Source organism: Vanellus vanellus, assembly GCF_965231255.1.
Source record: "Vanellus vanellus genome assembly, chromosome: Z".
Classification (NCBI taxonomy): domain Eukaryota; kingdom Metazoa; phylum Chordata; class Aves; order Charadriiformes; family Charadriidae; genus Vanellus; species Vanellus vanellus.
The window spans coordinates 25,031,747-25,051,262 of NC_138908.1; the positions used below are offsets into that span (position 1 = coordinate 25,031,747).

General features: G+C 51.6%; 1 protein-coding gene across 1 annotated transcript; it reads left to right on the top strand.

The window, feature by feature from the left end:
* Positions 1-13,580: 13,580 nt before the first annotated feature.
* Positions 13,581-18,694, top strand: LOC309683173 (tektin-3-like; the record flags this gene model as incomplete). Its single annotated transcript, XM_082497374.1, has 7 exons — positions 13,581-14,138; positions 14,682-14,765; positions 15,228-15,298; positions 15,548-15,691; positions 16,180-16,402; positions 17,230-17,384; positions 18,478-18,694. 7 exons carry the CDS (start codon positions 13,581-13,583, stop codon positions 18,692-18,694), a joined length of 1,452 nt encoding a protein of 483 aa, XP_082353500.1.
* Between the last annotated feature and the right edge of the window lie 822 nt (positions 18,695-19,516).

The window sequence follows — 19,516 nt, forward strand, 5'->3', positions numbered from 1 at the left end:
TCAGAAATGGAAAAGCATAGTGGAGTCCCACCTGCAGGGAGGAGCGGACAGGACAGGTGACCCAAAACTCACCAACAGGGTATTCCATCCCATCTGCCTCATGCTCAGTATAAAAGCTGAGGGATCAAAGGGGCAGCTCTTCCTTCAACGGCCGACGTCTGAGGAGGACTCTGTTTGTCTGCCTGTGATCCCGATCCTGAATCCAGATCCAGAATCCAGTTCCCGTCCGTCACTGCGTCCAGCCTGGGACTGCCCCAGTGCCAGCAGGTGATGTGATTGTCACCTCGGGAGCTTGATACGGTTTTGTATATATTTTTCATTATTTCTTTTTATATTATTAATAATATTTCATCAAAGTACTTTAGTTCCTTCTAAACTCATAAGTCTCTTTTTCCTCCTCTGCCTCTCTCTTTGAAGAAGGGTAGAGGGGAGCACCTGTCGGTGCCATCTGGGGTGCCTCAGGTCCCCAGTAGTGGATTTTGGCCTAAACCACGACAGATTAATTGGCGCCCAACGTGGGGCCCAAGCAGTGCTCGATCAGACCTGTGATAAATTGCCCAAATAGTTTGAGTTCCAGCTTGCTCAGAGATTAGAACAGACAGCTTGCATCATGTCATTCTTAGACGAAATCTTGTATCATGCCTTTAAGCAGCTTTGTTCGACCTTAATGCAGTCAGCTTGGTTTAACCTGCCAAATGTGTTTCAAAGTTCATTTATTCTTTGTCTTTTTATGCGAAGGTTTAAAGGTGCTGTTTTGGTGTGATTCGCAATTCCGATGTATAACATGATGAGTTGGGTAAGGGCTCTACCTGTATATCTCGGGCCTCTCGTGATGGATTCTGTGATTAATTATACTTTCGGTTCTACCTGGGGAATGTTTACTTCGCCCTTTGATAATTATGCTAATGTGACACCATCAGAGGTGGGGCACGGCAACCTTCTGGGCTCTGAGGATAAGGATTGGTGCCCTGTTAAGACCGTGCTTTTGTTGTCAGTTTTCCTGAATGTGATGCAGGGGTGGTTTCATGTGAAACACCGGTGCAGGGAGAGCAGTAGGGGGACCGGGCGCTGCCGCCACTCAGACCCGCGCAGCCGCTCGGCGATCTGCAGCGGCGCAAACCGCGGCCCCGCCCGGCCCGGCCGCAGCCGCCCCCCCCACCGCAACGGCACAGGCGCCTGCACCGCCGCGCCGCCGCCGCCTGCAGCGGCACCGGTACCACCGGCAGCCGACCCCCCCACACACACACCGCAACGGCACAGGCGCCTCCGCCGCCTGCAGCGGCACCGGTACCACCGGCAGCCGCCCCCCCCGCCCCGCCACACACACACCGCAACGGCACAGGCGCCGCCGCCGCCTGCAGCGGCACCGGTACCACCGGCAGCCGACCCCCCACACACACACACACCGCAACGGCACAGGCGCCTCCGCCGCCTGCAGCGGCACCGGTACCACCGGCAGCCGACCCCCCACACACACACCGCAACGGCACAGGCGCCTCCGCCGCCCGTCCCGGCGCAAGCCCTGCCCCCGCCCTGCAGCGGCACAAGCCACGCCGCCGCCTGTCCCGGCACAAGCTACTCCAGCCACTACGAGCAGTACCAAAACTACTCAATCTCCATCAAAATCGGTACAAGCTGCCCCAGTAACCAGGAAGAAGAGAAAGCAGTCAGATCGTTCCCCTGTCGCTCACGACAAGGACCAGCTGTCCCAAGACAGCTTGGGAGGGAGTTCTGAAGGAGATCCAGGAGAAGGCCCTTCTAGGGTAGATCCAGGAGAGGGTCCTTCAAGCAGCCAGGGACCAGGTTAGGAAAGCTAAAGGCCTGAAAGAATTAAATCTTGCCAGAGAGGTCAAGGGCAACAAGAAAAGCTTCTACAGGTATGTCGGTAATAAAAGCAAGACTAGGGAAAATGAAAGGAAGAGGAAAACATTAAAAATAGAAATGATCCAGAAAAAGCCAGGTCACTGAAGCCTACAAACAACTTAATACCTTGCAAATGGATAATGTTAGTTATACACGAATTTCAAGTCTTTGATCTAAAACACAGGACACAATTATAGTGTTGATCTTCTCTGCTAAAAGTTTGCTCCTAGCAAGAAAAAAAGCTCCTATAGAAAGTTCTTATTTCGGACAAAAGATGCTTAAGCACAAGGTGCATTAAACACAGTCGAACCACATCCATTTTTAGAAACACTTTGTGTCTGTTTCACAGATATTTATGGCCTACACAGTTGATTTGATTTCTCAGGCGCAAAGGATATTGCATTCTTCCTGACCTACACTATGTATTTTGAACCTGGGGCGTTTCCACACAAACAGATTGTTGAACCGAGTCCTGTGAAAGTCAGTGTGCCTCTGAGCAGGTGAAGAGCCTGCCAATACAGATGAGCCTAAAGGTAAGGATTGGAAGCCCACGTGCTTATGTTGTAGTATCGGAGGCTTATTTGCAAGCCAAGATGAGTCCACACTTAATTCTGACAGCAGGATGAAATAGATCAGCCTTTCAAGGTCCACAGGCCACTTGCTGTGCTTGTTGGGGACGGCAAACACTCCTTCATTAATGAACGTGTACAGAGTTGGAAGTTTACCGCTGCTTTACAGTTTGGGGATTTTCACTGCATCTCTTTTTTACGCCAAACTCTGTCTTTATTTTAAGAACTGCAACGTGACAGCGTCCTCCTTTATTCCCTTAACAATCAAACCAACTTTCGATTTAACTTAAACGGACATTTGTTCCTTAATGGAAAACTTTATCATAATTTTGTCAATATCGTCCCAGAGCAGTTCCGTTTACCTATACAGATCGGACCTTGCAGACTATCTATGGAAACGACATCGCAGTTACTGTGGCTCTTCTCCTTTACTGATATCGGTCAGTGCTGTCTTGTCTCTCTGTCTTACTCTTTTCCACGCTGCAAAAAGGAAAAAGCAGACCTCGAAATCAATGCGAGTTCCTCTTTTCCCCAAATTAATCCTCAGGCCTCCTCTTTTGAGAGTGAGGGGAACAGGTCTCTGAAGAGCAGCAACAGTGACACCCAGTGGCCACCTACAAATTAGACTTGAAACAGCCCTCAGGGCACAGGAGGTCCATGTTGTCTACCACTGAAAGTGAACAGCTCGAAAGAGTAGTTTAAAGTCACAACGTCCTGGGCAACCTGTTGTAGGTGACCCTGCTTGAGCAGAGGGTTGGAGTACGCAATGACCGGAGGTCTCTGCCTACCTCGGTCACTCTGGGATCTTGGATCCAAATTCTGAGATGTGATAATCAGCTGTGATCGAGTTTGCAATGTTTAGCACTGATGGCAAGTAGCCCAAACTGGTTTGTGACCACATAACAGTTATTTCCTAATAGAAAAAAAGAAAGATGAGTGTCTCTAGACCTACTTTACTTGACAGCCTTTGTCTCCCATTTATCTTGAAAACTTTATGCAATTTTCACATTGAAATAAGTAAATGAACTAATACTGTTGTTACCATTCCATAGTAAGAGAAAGCAACTCATCACAATTAATCAAACATGCATGGGTAGTCTGAATATACCCTACTAGAAAACTTGCATTTTCATTTCCTCAGACTGGCAGACTCACTTGAAAAAAAAAAAAAAAACAACCCAGAAAAATCCATGAGATGGAATTCAAGTAGGGCCACTGTAAGAGCACGGGGCCGGGTGCCATGGCACTGTGCTCAAGGGAAATGGGCCCTGCAAGAGCAGAGGGCCAAGACCCAGGGGGCTGTGCTCTGGGGAGAGATGCACTCTGAGAGTAACAGGGGAGTAACTACCCTGGGGTAGTCCAAGCAGGGTAACGAGGTTGTGCCAGACCAGAGGGGGAAGCCCCGTGCTGCTCTTCTAAGAACACAGAGAGGAAACAGCGGGTATAGCACCGGGAAAAGACAGCACGGGTGAGGATAGCAACGCCACCTGCATTGTTAGGAACACGGAGACTGTTTCTGGAGCTTTCGTGCCTTTATTCCTCTCTCTGATCACTACATCCAGACTACTAAGGAGAGGCTTCTGATCTTCCTGGGGGCTGGCACATGCCCCAGATGATGGCCCAGCCCTGGTTTCAGCAGCTCCTGGGTCGTTCTTCTAGCGTTGCTGGTGGGCTGGCCTCTTGCTGGGTGGTGAAGAGTCCTCAGGGCTGCCAGCCCTCCTCTTTGCGGGTCGCTGTGTCTCCCCAGGGGAGCGTTCCCTGCCCTGGCTGGAAGTGGAGGGACCTGGCGCAGTGTCCTCTGGCTCCTCCTGCGGCTCTTCTTGCTCCTCTGGGATGGGAATGGGGGCAGAGGCGGAGCTGCCGGCATCCCCAGCAAGGGCAGCTGTGGGGGTGCTGGGGAGCTGGCCCACATTGTGTGTGGCAGGGCTTCCGGAGGGGGCTGGGCTGGGTGCAGGAGACCCTCCCCGGGAGGCAACAGGGCTGCCCTCCCACCCCCCAGGAGCATGGATGCCCTCCAGCTCCAGCACATGGTGGGCTGCCCCGGCTGCCCGAACCTGGCAGGGCCAGGGAAAACCAGAACCCATCGCTCAGTGATGTCACTGTCCCTTCCTCGGGGACATGGCAATGGGCTGTCCTTGCCCACGGCGCTTGCCCTGGCAGTGCCTCGGGGGTTACCGCAACGCCACTGCTCATTCCATCTGCCACCTCTGGTCCCGTGCTCGGCGTCAGTGTTTCATGCCAGTCAGTGAGGTCTTGGCTGTGTCTTCCCAGGGTCCCGTCAGGTTCCGGTGGCCGTGGTACATATCTCCAGGCACATACAGCAAGAGGGTTCATTTGATAATGTCCCATGCCTCCCTGGGAGGCTGCAGGACAACGTCCCACAGGCTGTCCACGTACTCCAGGACTGTTGGCCAGCCCTTTGGGCTCCCCTGCTTCCTCCCACAGCACATCGAAGAACCAGCGCCTAAGGACAAATAGAAAGAGGGGAAGAGGCCTCCAAAGGCTGTGCCTCTCGTCCTCTGCCTCACCTCCAGGAATTCTTTTCCAGACTGGGTGGAAAGACATGTTCAGCTGCTGAGAAATATGCGCCTATGACACCATACACGGGAATGGGTGAAATCAATTCTATTTTGAAATAAAAATCTTCCTCCCCGCCTTGCTTTGAACTTTGCAAAATTTTTGAGATTTGTTGCTCCTGTTTACAACAGAGGATTTTATCTGGGATGCCCTGAATACCCCAGGGAATGCTCACAAACTCTGCGTGGAGACCAGTGATGCAACCTGATCAAAACAATTCAAGGATAAGATTACTTACCATATTGCATGGCCCTTCTCCTCGCTCACAGTGCGGTTTAGGGGGCACATTGCTATTCAGGAGTTAAAATCATTCCATTTCTAAATGAATACAGTGTGCTATAGGGAGTCTGGAAGCAAAGCATGGCCTCTACCTGTTTCTATATCCCCAGGTTCTTTATTTGAGTCTGACATTCTAACATATGTTGCCTCACGTTCTAAAGTGATATATGTTTCCGCATGGGGAAACATATAGAAAAAAGAGCGAATGCCTTGCACTATCAGAAGCTGTCCTCTAATTTGATGGTATAGTTATAACCTGCTGTGCACGTGGTCACAAAGCAACCAACAAAGACAAGAAAAACAAGCCAGCAAGCAAAGTCTCACAGTCTCTCCCCACGCTTCAGCACTGCTGGCCAGCCCTCTTGGGCTCCCCTGGTTCCCCCCACGGGGAGTCAGGGGCAGCACTTGGCTCTCTTGCAGGGAGTTTTTCCAATTTTTCTCCCCTAGCCAGAGGGCGCAAGGCTGATCACCTCTGCTCAGCACCCATCAGGCCTCATCTGGGCACTGCGTCTTGTTTGGGGTTCAGCAATGGGCCCACGTTTTCTCTAGTGCTTGAGAGAACAGACCGGTGAATGTAGCATTACAGCGTTGGTGGATAAGGGAAGAGCAACTATCACCTACCCGGAAAGGATTTGACGCTGTCACACACAACGTTCACGTCTCCCAGTTGGAGAGACATGGGTTCCACGGATGGACTACTCGGTGGAGAAGGAATTGGCTGGGTGGCTGCACTCAAAGAGTTGCGGTCAACTGATCAATGTCCAAGTAGAGACCAGTGAGGAGCGGCATTCTTCAGGCGTCGCTATTGGGACTGGCGCTGTTTAGCGTCTTTGCCGGTGACATGGGTGTTGGGATGGAGCGCACCCTCGGCAAGTTTGCCAATGGCACCCAGCTGCGTGTTGCAGTCGACACGCTGGAGGGAAGGGATGCCATCCAGAGGGACCTGGACAGGCTGGAGAGGCGGGCCCGTGCCGAGCTCGTGATGTACAACAAGGCCAAGTGCAAGGTCCTGCACGTGGATCAGGGCAATCCCATGCACAAATACAGGCTGGGTGGAGAATGGATTGAGAGCAGCCCCGCCGAGAAGGACTTGGGGGTGCTGGCTGGTGGGAACCTGCTTAGCATGAGGCGGCAATGTGCGCTCACAGCCCAGAAAGCCAACTGCCTCCTTCTGGTACCTTCCTCATCACCACCTACCTGAAATATCAGTAGTGGGTAGTAAGCTGATGTCTTAACCAGGGAAGGGAGTTTTCTCCGTATGTCCTTAATTCTGGCGCCAGGCAGGCAGCTGACTTCCCTGTGGGATGTCTCCGGTCTACAGATAGGGCCCTCTGTTCCCCTCAGAAGGGAGTCACCTACTACAATTACCTTGCTTTCTTTCTTGGTTGAGGAAGTCCTGAGGCGTGGGGGTGGGTGCCCAGCACTGGGCATCTCACTGGAGGGATCATCCTTTCCATCCTCAATCGCCTGGTCCTCGATTTCCAAAGCCCCATACCTATTATGCAAGGGCAATTGGGATGGTGAGGGGGGCTGTGAGGGGTTTCGCTTGCCTCTCCGAGGAGGGATCTGACTCCACTCCCCCTTATCCCTTGAGTTCTCTCCTTCTGCAAACTGATAAGCAAACCGATGAGTTGAGCAAACTGATAAACTGTTTGATAAACTAACCAAGGTGGAGGAAAAACTCATTCTTTCCCTGCACAGACCCATGTTGCAGCTGCTAAGAAGAAACGCCCTCCTACTCAAGAGAAAAAACACCCTCTGACTCAAGAGAAATCAAACCCGATACAAGATATCCTGTGGTTTTGCCTCTGTGAATATGGAGAAGACATGAAGAAACGGGATGAAGAACCTACGTCAGCCCTACAGGCACGGGTGCTTGAGTTGCAAAATGAAGCAGATAGAAGAAAGGATTCTTACAGGAGGAAGGCTGCTCTGACCTACGGTAGGCGATCCTACGGACCAGGTACGAACCGATCTGATAATCGTAGGTACTACGGTCAACGTTAGAGGTGCCCTGCCTCCGGCCAGGAGGAGGAGAGGGACAACCGAATTTATTGGACTGTGTGGATTCGATGGCCTGGCACATTAGAGCCACAAAAGTATAAAGCCCTGGTGGACATTGGTGCACAGTGTACCCTATTGCCCTTGAATCATAAAGGGGCAGAAACAGTCACCATGTCTGGAGTGACAGGCGGATCTCAAGAACTGACTGTATTAGAGGCTGAAGTGAGCCTACCTGGGAATAAATGGGAGAAACACCCCATTGTTACTGGTCCAGATGCTCCGTGCATCCTTGGCATAGACTACCTCAAGAGAGGGTGTTTTAAAGACCAAAAAGGGTATCGGTGGGCTTTTGGTATAGCAGCTGTAGACACTGAGGATGTTACACAGCTGTCTACCTTACCCGGTCTTTCAGATGACCCTTCTGTTGTGGGACTGCTGAGGGTTGAAGATCAGCAGGTGCCAATTGCTACTGCCACGGTGCATCGACGACAGTATCGCACCAACCGAGACTCCCTGATTCCCATCCATCCCCTGATTCGCCGGCTAGAGAGCCAAGGAGTGATCAGCAAAACTCGCTCACCCTTTAACAGCCCTCTATGGCCAGTGCGAAAGTCTGACGGGGGACTGGAGATTAACAGTAGACTGTTGTGGCCTGAATGAAGTCACACCACCACTGAGTGCTGCTGTGCCAGACATGCTACAACTTCAGTATGAACTGGAGTCAAAAGCAGCCCAATGGTATGCTACAATTGTCATTGCTAATGCCTTTTTCTCTATTCCTTTAGCAGCAGAGTGCAGGCCACAGTTTGCTTTCACCTGGAGGGGTGTCCAGTACACCTGGAATCGACTGCCCCAGGGGTGGAAACACAGCCCTACTGTTTGCCATGGACTGATCCAGACCGCACTGGAGAAGGGTGGAGCTCCAGAACACCTACAATACATCGATGACATCATTGTGTGGGGTAATTCGGTGGAAGAAGTTTTCCACAAAGGTAGGAAAATAATTAAGATTCTTCTGAAAGCAGGTTTTGCCATTAAAGGAGGTAAGGTTAAGGGACCTGCACGAGAACTCCAGTTCTTGGGCATTAGGTGGCAAGATGGCCGTCACCAGATCCCAACGGATATGATTAACGGAATAACATCTATGTCCCCACCTACTAACAAAAAGGAAAGACAAGCCTTTTTAGGTGTTGTGGGTTTCTGGAGAATGCATATTCCAGGTTATAGCCAGATTGTGAAACCTCTCTATGAAGTAGCTCGAAAGAAAAATGAGTTTCTGTGGGGCCCTGAGCAATGACAAGCCTTTGAGCAAATTAAACAAGAGATTGTGCATGCAGTAGCCCTTGGAGCAGTCCAAACTGGACGGGACATTAGAAATGCGCTCTACACTGCAGCCGGGGACAATGGCCCTACCTGGAGCCTCTGGCAGAAAGCACCAGGGGAGACTCGAGGTCGACCCCTAGGATTCTGGAGTGGAGGATATAAAGGCTCCGAGGCCAACTATGCTCCAACTGAGAAAGAAATCTTGGCAGCATATGAAGGAGTTAGAGCTGCTTCAGAAGTAATTGGTACTGAGGCACAGCTCCTCCTGGCGCCCCGATTACAGTACTGGGCTGGATGTTCAAGGGTAAAGTTCCTTCTACTCATCATGCCGCCGATGCTACCTGGAGTAAGTGGGTTGCCTTAATCACGCAGTGAGCTCGAATAGGAAAGCCATATGGCCCAGGAATCGTAGAAGTCATCACAAATTAGCCCGAAGGCAAAGACTTGGGGAAGGCACTAGAGGAGGTGGTGACACGTGCTGAGGAAGCTGCACCATATAATGAACTCTCAGATAATGAGAAACAGTATGCCTTGTTTACTGATGGGTCTTGTCGTATTCTAGGAAAACATGGAAGGTGGAAAGCTGCTGTGTGGAGTCCTACACGACAAGTCACGGAAGCTGCTGAAGGACAAGGTGAATCGAGTCAATTTGCAGAGGTAAAAGCCATCCAGCTGGCGTTAGATGTTGCTGAACGAGAAAAGTGTCCAATACTCTATCTCTATACTGACTCATGGATGGTGGCAAATGCTCTGTGGGGGTGGGTAAAGCAGTGGAAGCAGAGCAACTGGCAGCGCAGAGATAAACCCGTCTGGGCTGCTGAGCTGTGGCAAGACATTGCTGAGCGGCTAGCGAACCTAGTCGTAAAGGTACATCACGTAGATGCCCACGTACCCATGAGTCGGGCCACCGAGGAACATCAAAACAATCAGCAAGCGGATCAGGCTGCTCAAATTTTCCAGACAGACTTGGACTGGGAACATAAAGGTGAACTATTCTTAGCTCAGTGGGCCCGTGACACTTCCGGTCATCAAGGAAGGGATGCAACATATAAATGGGCCCATGACCGAGGGGTGGATTTAACCATGGACACTATTGCGCAGGTTATCCGCGACTGTGAAACATGCGCCGAAATCAAGCAAGCTAAATGGTTAAAACCTTTGTGGTATGGGGGACAGTGGATGAAATATAAGTATGGGGAGGCTTGGCAAACTGATTACATCACGCTCCCTCAAACTCGCCAGGGTAAGCGCTATGTGCTTACAATGGTGGAAGCAAGCACCGGATGGTTGGAAAGCTCTGCCGTACCCCATGCCACTGCCCGGAATACTATCCTGGGCCTTGAAAAGCAAGTCGTGTGGCGACATGGCGGCCCAGAAAGAATTGAGTCAGACAACGGGACTCATTTTGAAAACAATCTTATAAGTAATTGGGCAAAAGAAGATGGCGTAGAGTGGATATATCCTATCCCCTATCATGCACCAGCTTCTGGGAAGATTGAGCGATACAATGGACTGTTAAAAACCACCCTAAAAGCAATAGGAGGGGTGGAACCTTTAAAAATTGGGACAAGCATTTAGAGCAAGCTACCCGGCTAGTTAACACCAGGGGATCCATCAATCGAGCTGGTCCTGCTCAATCAGACCTTTTACATACTGTAGAAGGGGATCAAGTCCCTGTGGTGCATGGAAGGAATTTGTTAGGGAAAACTGTTTGGGTTTTTCCTGCTTCAGGCAAAAGCAAACCCATTCGTGGGACTGTTTTTGCTCAAGGACCTGGATGTACTTGGTGGGTGATGCTGAAGGATGGAGAAGGTCAATGTGTACCTCAAGGGAATTTAACCCTTGGTGAGAATACTGAATCCTGAGCAGTATGATGCTGATCACTACATAATACTAACAGTGTTCCATACGTGCTTTTCAGGATAATAGAGAGGTGATGAAACCTGAGATAGCTTCATCAAGTGGCATCCAGCAAGCTCTTCAAGATGAACATGCTATCCGTGGGCACAAACCAGAGTGAATTTCGTACCATCTTTCCTGCCCTGAGATGAGATCCTGCAATCATGAACTAAATGGACTTTTGCATATAACTTTTGTAGGTAAATGTAAACCATAGATGAGTGACCTGCATGTATCCATCTCATATATATAATCTGTGTGTGTGTAAATTTGATAGATAAAAGTAATAGTAATCTGAGCAAGATGCAAATGGTATGGAATAAGGGGTGGAATGTCCTGGTTTGAGGTAAAACAGAACCAATTTTGTTCAGTAACTTCGCTTGTTAGCTGGGCCTCTTCTAACTACTGAAATTAACTGCATATTGTGCAGACAGCGTTCACTCTCTCAGAGTGATAAGACCACTTGTTTGTAGCTGATGCCCAGACATGGTATGCAGAGAGGCTCCTGCTTATACTTATTGCTATAACCCCCAAGGCCAACCAGCTTTGTTATTTGCCCCGTTGGAGGGTCGGAAGCGGAAAAGCATAGTGGAGTCCCACCTGCAGGGAGAAGCGGACAGGACAGGTGACCCAAAACTCACCAACAGGGTATTCCATCCCATCTGCCTCATGCTCAGTATAAAAGCTGAGGGATCAAAGGGGCAGCTCTTCCTTCAACGGCCGACGTCTGAGGAGGACTCTGTTCATCTGCCTGTGATCCCGATTCTGAATCCAGATCCGGAATCCAGTTCCCGTCCGTCACTGCGTCCAGCCTGGGACTGCCCCAGTGCCAGCCGGTGACGTCATTGTCATCTCGGGAGCTTGATACGGTTTTGTGTCTATTTTTCATTTTTTCTTTTCTTTTATTATTAATACTTCATTAAAGTACTTTAGTTCCTTCTAAACTCATAAGTCTCTTTTTCCTCCTCTGCCTCTCTCTTTGAAGAGGGGTAGAGGGGAGCATCTGTCGGTGCCATCTGGGGTGCCACAGGTCCCCAGTAGTGGATTTTGGCCTAAACCACGACAGTCCCGTAGCTTGTGAATTTGACTGGTTTCCCTATGCCATGAAGTCGATTTTAACCCGACTAAAGCAAGACATGTATTTAAAGTGAAATCAAAGTGTGCTAACCTTTGTATACAGAAAACAGTTGGAGTTCTTCTCTATCTCAGATCTTTGGCAGCAGAGGCATTGCTTTCTCATGGAGGCCGGCTCCGTGTGTACGTGTGCACAGAAAGCAGGAGCGGTGGGGCAGGGTGTCAGTGCACCCCTGAGAAGCTGTAAAACATTTGGTCCGGTCTCAGTGTGCAGCTGCAATAGGTGGGAAAACAGGAGGAAACCAAAGGCGGCAATGAGAAGACAGCTGTATCAGCCTGAGTATTTGATGAGCCATATACATAGCTCACAGTTAACCTCAAGTGGTAACATGAAGGAAATGAAAATGTTTCTTCTGGGGACAATGGGGCACAGGGGTGCTGACAGTTGGCCTGATGGGTGTTATCAAAAGTTGGAGACAAGTCCCCTTGATTGGCCGGAGCAGACGCCCAAAGGCTGTACTGGGTTGCCCATGGATGGCAGCGGGAGTTGTCCAGGGACGGGATCAATTGTCACAGCAAAGGCAGTCTGGTTGCCCGGAGTCTGCACTGAGCTGCCCACGGGTGGCCCCGGGTTGCCCATCAAGAGCACCGGGCACCAAAGGGCTGCATCAGGTTGCCATAGCGGCTGCAGGGAGCTGCCCAGGCAGAACCCGGTCCCTGAGCGCCCTGCGCCCCTGGCAACGCTGCCCTGGTTCTGTGTCACACAGGGCACTGGGGACGCTGCAGTGTCTGGCAGTGCTGCCACCGAACCCCACAGCACAGCAGGGAGTAGCCGCCCTCCCGGGCACTCCCAAGCCTCTGGAGGTTTCGGGTGAGTATGTACCATTATGGGAAAGGTTTTTTTATGCAAACTTCCCATTTTTGAAGGACTCAAGTGGCTTTCACGCTGTAACAGATGGGATTGAGCACATGCTTTGAGTCAAACCCCACTCCCACCCAGGCATCTTGTTGCAGCACACCAGTGTCCTCACCTTTCACTGGGCTCTGAGCCAGGCTGGGAGCCGTGGGGAGGGGATGGGGTACCTCCTGAGTCCCCTCCTGAGGGTTTGGCCTCAGATGCGGTGTGTTAGGGACATTTGCTGGCCCTCTGCATGATGTTTCTGACAACAACTGACTGATACCCTGAATCTGAAAAGAGCAGTAGCACCCACAATGCCGTATGCAGTTCTCGGTAGCAAAATCTTCACGTGTGGCCATTCCTCCTAGGGCTCCTGCAAGGCTGCTGTTTACACACCCCTCTGAAAAGACTGTCTGGGATTTCTCCTTTCCAAGTGCATCGATTTTACGTCAGGTGAGGCGTAGGCATTTTTCTTCCTTTGCAAGTCAAGAGAGGGCTGTTCTCTTGAGACTGAAATAGCTGGAGGGGGGTCAAATTTGGATATAGATCTGCAAAGCATCAATGCAAGTGAAGGTGGGGGGTGAGGATTGAGTCCCTGACCCACCAATCACACTGGGTTGGTCCAAAGGGGCGCAGCTATCGGGGCTGGAAAGGGCACTTTGAAAGAGAAAAGGACATCTGGAGTACTAGAAGATCAGCACATACGCCAACCAAAAGAAGCCAATGAACACAAGACAATCACCAGCTACACTTTCACGGGATTGACAGATTTGAGGAGAATGAAGGCTAATATCTGTCATTCTCCTGAGCAGCCATGCTTTGCTTTTCTCCGCATTTCAATACTTGAGGCTAGATACTAAACAAATTCAAATCCCTTTCCAGATACAAATGCTTGGGGTGCTGTGAGAAGGCATTTGCTTTCAAGAGTTTTAGGCCTGTACAGGTGACCTGTGGGTGCTGTGTGCGTTGCTGTTTGTGTTAGAAGCTGCATGTGTTGCTGTAAGAAGGAAGGCAAGTGCAGGTGCTGACTGAGGGAAGTTGTCTTCTATCTCCTCCTCTGTGCAGGACAAGTACTTGAAGAGCAGTGGTCAGGAATGGAGGCTGTCGGCTCTCGCTTAACGGCAAGACGTGCCAAGGTTCTGCCTGCCATCAACACCATGGCTTCCAGCTATAAGGACCGTTTCCCGTACTACCCGTTGCCTCAGAGCTCCAGCCTCCCCTGGATGCCCAGCACCTACTCTAAAAGAGATGCCATCAAACCAGCTTTGGCTCCCTTTTCCAAAACTTCCCAGGGGATGACCACCAGCGAGAAACTCCCTTACATTTCCAACAGAACAACCCTCTTCACCCGCTACACCCCTGACGACTGGTACAGGTCCAACCTGACCAAGTACAAAGAGTCAGAGACTTCCCGGCACAATGCGGAGGCTCTGAGAGTTGATACCACCCGCATGATTGGGGATAAATACCAGCAGACAAAGAAAACACAAGAAGAAAGCACCAAAAGCCTGGGAGGACGTGTGAATGCTATTGAGTTTTGGAAAGGGGAGCTCTGCCGTGAGCTGGATGAGATGATCGGGGAGACCAACACGCTCACAGACATGAAGAAGAGACTAGAAAGGGCCTTGGCTGAGACGGAGGCCCCTCTCCAGGTAAGCACTCTGTCCAGTGGGCTGCAAGCTGTAGCCTACTGCTGGAACAACTGCAGCCATTCAAATGTCTAAGTTCCACTGCAGCTCCGCAAGACCTAGAGAGTTTTTATGAAGAGACCATAAGTTAAGTTTGCAATGTCTTCCCATCTGCTGCATCCCCTATCAGCCCGTTATGAGCTCATCACAATTCTATTTGCTTAACCAAATATTTGTGTAGGCGGAACATCCAAATTCCTGGACTGGGAGACAGAAGCCCATGTCTTCCTACAACACCCTGGGGAGGTCAGCATCAAGGCTGACACAGGTGCCTGTGCCACAGCTCTGGTTGCAGCTGGGACACGCGTGCTTCCTCATGTTGATTTGATGCATACGGTGCAGTTCGGTTTCTTGTTGTCAGCTGAAGCAGCCGCCCTGGGCACTTTGTTCCCCTGGTGTCCCCTCTGTGCCCGCCTAGAATTTCTTTTCTTGCATTTCTTGAGATGGGGACTCTCTCTATAGAGAGTCCTGCCCCTGCACCCAACAGTGATGGCATGTCCCCAACAGGTCGCTCAGCAGTGCTTGCTTCAGCGGGAGAAGAGGATGGGCATTGACCTCGTCCATGATGATGTGGAGAAAGAGCTCTTCACGGTAAGTTGGGCCACCCAGATCATGTGTTAAAGCCAGTTTTACCTAAACTGCCCTACTGAGGCTTTGCAGCCTTCTTCCCTACCTGGCTCCTTACCGCTGGGGAGGTGCTCAGCTCTTCAACCCCCCCAAAACCTGCTGGGCCAGGGGATGGGGTTCCCCCAGGCAGCAGCATGCCCACGCCGTGTGGGTATGACTTGGCCGTACAGAGGAAGGAATAGCTGAAGAGCAGCTGCGTGTTTGTGTAGCGTGTGGGGGTTCTGTGACCATCTTCAGGGAGTAGTGCACTAAAGACATGCACGCAGTTTGGGGGCACTTTCTCCACTCCCTGCCTGTTTACTCTGGGCAGAAAGACAAGCAGGCAAGTTCTTGCTGTGTGCAGGGTTGGGGAGGTCTGAGGGGACGAGTGGCATCAGGACAACTGAGTACAGACACTGATGATGGGGCCATGTGTCCTTTACCCAGGAAGTCAATGTCATCAGGTCGTGCCAGGAGAAGATGCAGCGGTACCTGGATGAAGCCAAAGCCCAGCTCGCGTAAGGAGGAGCTCCTTATGTCATGCCGTAGGGCTGATGTGCATTTGCAGTTGTGATGTGGACCCCCAGCGGACCCCGACCTCTCCCCACACCGTGCAGATGGAAAAGCCAGGCGGGCTCCCCGGGAAGTGGGCAGTGATGCTCATGGGAGGACAGAGCTGCGTGGGAGGGAGCTGCGGGGAACTGGAGCGGGGAGGAAGCCCTTCCACCTGAACATCCCCAGCGATGGCTGTTGTTTGCATGTTGAAGGTCCAACAGGGCGGCCCAGCACGAGCTGGAGAGGGACCTGGCCCACAAGCAGGCGGCCCACCGCATCGATGACAAGTGTCACCACCTGAGGAGCACCTCCCACGGCATCAGCTACTACCCAGCGGTGGAGCGGGTTGATGCCACGTGAGTGCACGCTGGGCGGCACGCCAGCAGCAAGCTGTGCCCGGGATGCACGGTGCCTCTCCCTGGCAGGGAGCTGCTTGTCCCCAGCCCACTGTCAAGGCACGTCCATCCCGCCTGGAGACAGCTGCCTGAGTGGGACCGTTTCTCTCTGCTTATTGTTATTCTTACTGTTATTGTTATTGTTAACCTTACCTTTATTCTTACCCTTACTCGTAGTCTTCTTCTCATTCTTATTTTCTGTTGTTGTTCTATTAAACTGTCTCTATCTCCACCCGTGAGTCCTGTTCTTTCTCTTTCCCCTCCATTGAGAGTGGCTGTGTGGTCCTAGCTGCTGGCCAGAGTTAAACCACAACCTATGCTCAAATTAAAGACAGAGATTTCAGATACATTTAATCAGTGCTGCTCCCAGGCAGGCTTCATGCCTGCCCACGTCCAGCTTCAGCACTACGGGCTTACCGGGGCCTCTTCTTCCCCCTCACCTCCTGAAGGATCTCGGTGCCGGACTCTTGGGCCAAGATCACAGACGACAACATCCTCCGCTCACAGAGCCAACGGGCGGCCTCCTCCAAGCTGCGGGACAACATCGAGAACCTGCTGGTGGTGGCGGCAAACGAGATGCGGAGCCAGTTCAACAGGGTGAACATCGCCTTCACCAAACGCATCAGCGAGACAGCCGATGCCAAGAGCAAGATCCGGACCCACCTGGCCAAGGTAGTCGGAACCCCTCCCTTTCGGTGTGTCACTGTCACTTCCTAGTGACACCCCTGAGGTGGGACCCTTAGGAGTTGGCACCGTAATTTCATCTCAAGGGCTCTGTTTTTGCTAGGGCATCCTCACTGGCAGCCTGGGAGCACAGGGATTGCCAGCAGAAAATGCCAATGCTGGTTGCATCTCCTGGTAGTTCCTTCAGAAGCGCTGGCTGCCCTCCAGAACGGCCTTGCTGGGCCTCTGCTGGGCTGCCTGCTGGGGGGGTTGCAGGCTTGCTTCTCCTCCAAGGACGTGCTTTCACTCTCCGTGCTCTGGGGCTGCTGCATGGGCATGCGTGTGTTTGCTTTGCCAAGCAGAGTCAGTGGAAATCAGTGATGGACACCTGCCTCAGAGCTGTGGGTCTCATAGAAAGCTTCCTGAGACGTGCCCGACACTGTATTGAGTAACTGAGGGAAGACGGGGCTTGCAGCACTGCGAGCTGATGCCACGTCTTTCAGTGAGGATCCATGAAGAACCTTCCCTCTCTGAGTTACTGTTGATGGATGATTAGTTCCAGCAAGCGGTAATTTTGGGAAGCTGGAAATTCAATAGGTCCATCAGTGCTCCAAAACCTCCTCTGATGTGACAGCAAGAGCCAAGAGAGGTTTTTCCCTGAAGAAAAATTACTCTTGGCTCTGCGCCTTGATGTGTAGCAGAATGACAGGGGTCTGAGCCCAGGGTCTGCTTATTGAACTTGTATTGTTCTGCAGATGGACAGGAGGAAAGGGTAATTATGTTGTCACTTGAGAAGATACTTTTTAATTTGTGCATGGGTTTCTTTTTTACGCCAGACGCTGCAGGAAATCTTCCAGGTGGAGAAGACCATCGAAGCCATCCAAAAGGCCATTAAAGACCAAGGGCCTCCCTTAAAAGTGGCTCAGAGCCGGCTGGACGAGCGCACACGCAGACCAAACGTGGAGCTGTGCCGGGACACTGCCCAGCTGCGGTAAGGCAGGAGCGTGGGTCTGGTGGGCTCCTTGAGGAGTTACGGCTGGTAGCACCCGGGGGTAGCACTGCATGAAAAATTAAGCATGGGCTTTTCTTTCAACAGTCCTTCCATAAGCGCACTGCTATAATCAAAAGCAATGAGCAGGTATTGCAGCCTTTGGGTGCTGGGAGAGCTCTGCGCCCACAAAGGAGGCTGTACACCATGGCCGGGTATAGCCTGATGGCACCCCATGAGGGGATGGATTCTTCCCGCTTGGGTAAGCCCCATCTTCTCTCCAGCCTGCTTCCCGGCAGTTGGATGTGCTCAGTTTTGAAGGACGAGCCCTTTACTCTCCAACAGGATCCTGCTGAGATCCCTTAGGCCCTTCCTTTTGGGGAACTGCAAGGAAGGGTGCCCCCTATGGAGAAGCAGAAAGGGCTGTCCTCACCTTCTCCGAGGACACTGGAAATCCTTTCAAGGACACAGTGGTCTGTTTGGGATTGCACGCCGAGGAGCTGTGGAGGAGTAGGCTGGCCTGAGCGCCCAGCAGCACCCCCTCTGAGGCACCCCAAAGTTCACCCCTCCTGGGAGCCCGTTGGGCAAGACTCCAGCTGAAGCCTTTTCAGAGCAATTGAAACCCAGCCCCACAGCCTTTGCAGCATCTCGTACAACAAGGGTTTTTTCCATCCTCCCCTTGTTTCACATTCACTTTTAGCCTCTCCCAGATGTCCTGTTTTCTTTGTGTGCATCTGTGGGCATGGGGAGGATGCCTGCACAGGGAAATCCAGGAGGGGGAGCCAACAAACCCCCCAAACCAAGCAGGAACAGGAAACCACACCTGCTCATCCCTCTTCTTGCTGGCCCGAGCTGCTCTGGGAGAGGCGGCTGCGCATTGCCAAAGCCTTTGAGCAGACTTAACCATGCCTCCCCGCTGAGGTCTGGAGGAGCTCTGCCCTCAGCTTTCCCATGCGTCTGCCAGAAACGGGGGGTCTGAGTTAGTCTGAGCACGCTGAAGGGGGAAATCCTGTGACCAAGGGGCCCTTCAGCAATGCCACGCTAGAAACCACCCCCACGATGGCACTGTTAACCAGGGTTTCTTGCTGTTTTCCAGCCTTGTCAACGAGGTCCACAAAATCAACGAGACGGTCCAGAGCCTCCAGCAGCGCCTGAGAGACACCGAGGACACCCTGCAAATGCTGGTTCATACCAAGTCGGTCTTGCAGCATGACCTGGCCGTCAAAGCCAACACACTCTTCATTGATGAGGAGAAGTGCATGGGCATGCGCAAGACCTTTCCCAGCACGGTGCGGCTGCTGGGTTCCATTTAGGCTCAGCTGAACTCACTGAATCTGTTGTGGGAGGGATTCCCAGTTTGGCTAAGATGCTTTGGAAATACTTGATTAGAGTTTCACTTCCTGGTGAAAGCCATGAGTAGAAATTAAATGATCTTTTTGTGTGTTATACGGTCTACCGGTATTTTTTTTGCCTTTGGTTTTTCTCTTTCCACTGTACTTTCACGGTGTGCCAGAAAGTCACTGAAAATACTTTGTAAGCGACTAAGAGTAAATCCACCCACGGGGATTCAGTCCTACCCTCTCAGTCGGTGATTTTAGGAGAAAAACTGTTGTGTCTGCCTCCTTTTGAGGCACCTTCTTATCACCTTCTTAGAGGAACACCTTTTCATTCCTTGGTGTTTCCTTCTTGATTCATCGCTGGAAGACTTCAGGTGTCCTGCAGCGTAGCCAGCACATCTCAGAGCAACAGCCTGTGGGCCCTCGCTAGCACCCTGTCCCTCTAACCTTGGCGTGTCATCTCACAGCTTGTCACAGGTAAGCCTGATATTGTCCCCCTCTCCCTTCAAGCCTCGTTTTAAGCGCTGTCAGGGAGCCCTGATAGCTGGTGAGCAAAGACCTTTTTCCCCCTTTGAGACAAGTGAATCCCATCTGACGCCGGCAAGCCTGGTGCTGTGTAGGCCATCCCCTTATCAAAAAAAACAAAATTCTGTTGGTCACACCAGCCATGGAGCCACCTATTAATAGACTGGGCTTGTCTGTATGTTTCTTCCAATGTCGCTGCCTGTAACTGGAAGGAAAGAGGAAAAAATAACCTGTGCCCCACATCCCCTTACCAACCGTCCCAAGGCCCTGAAG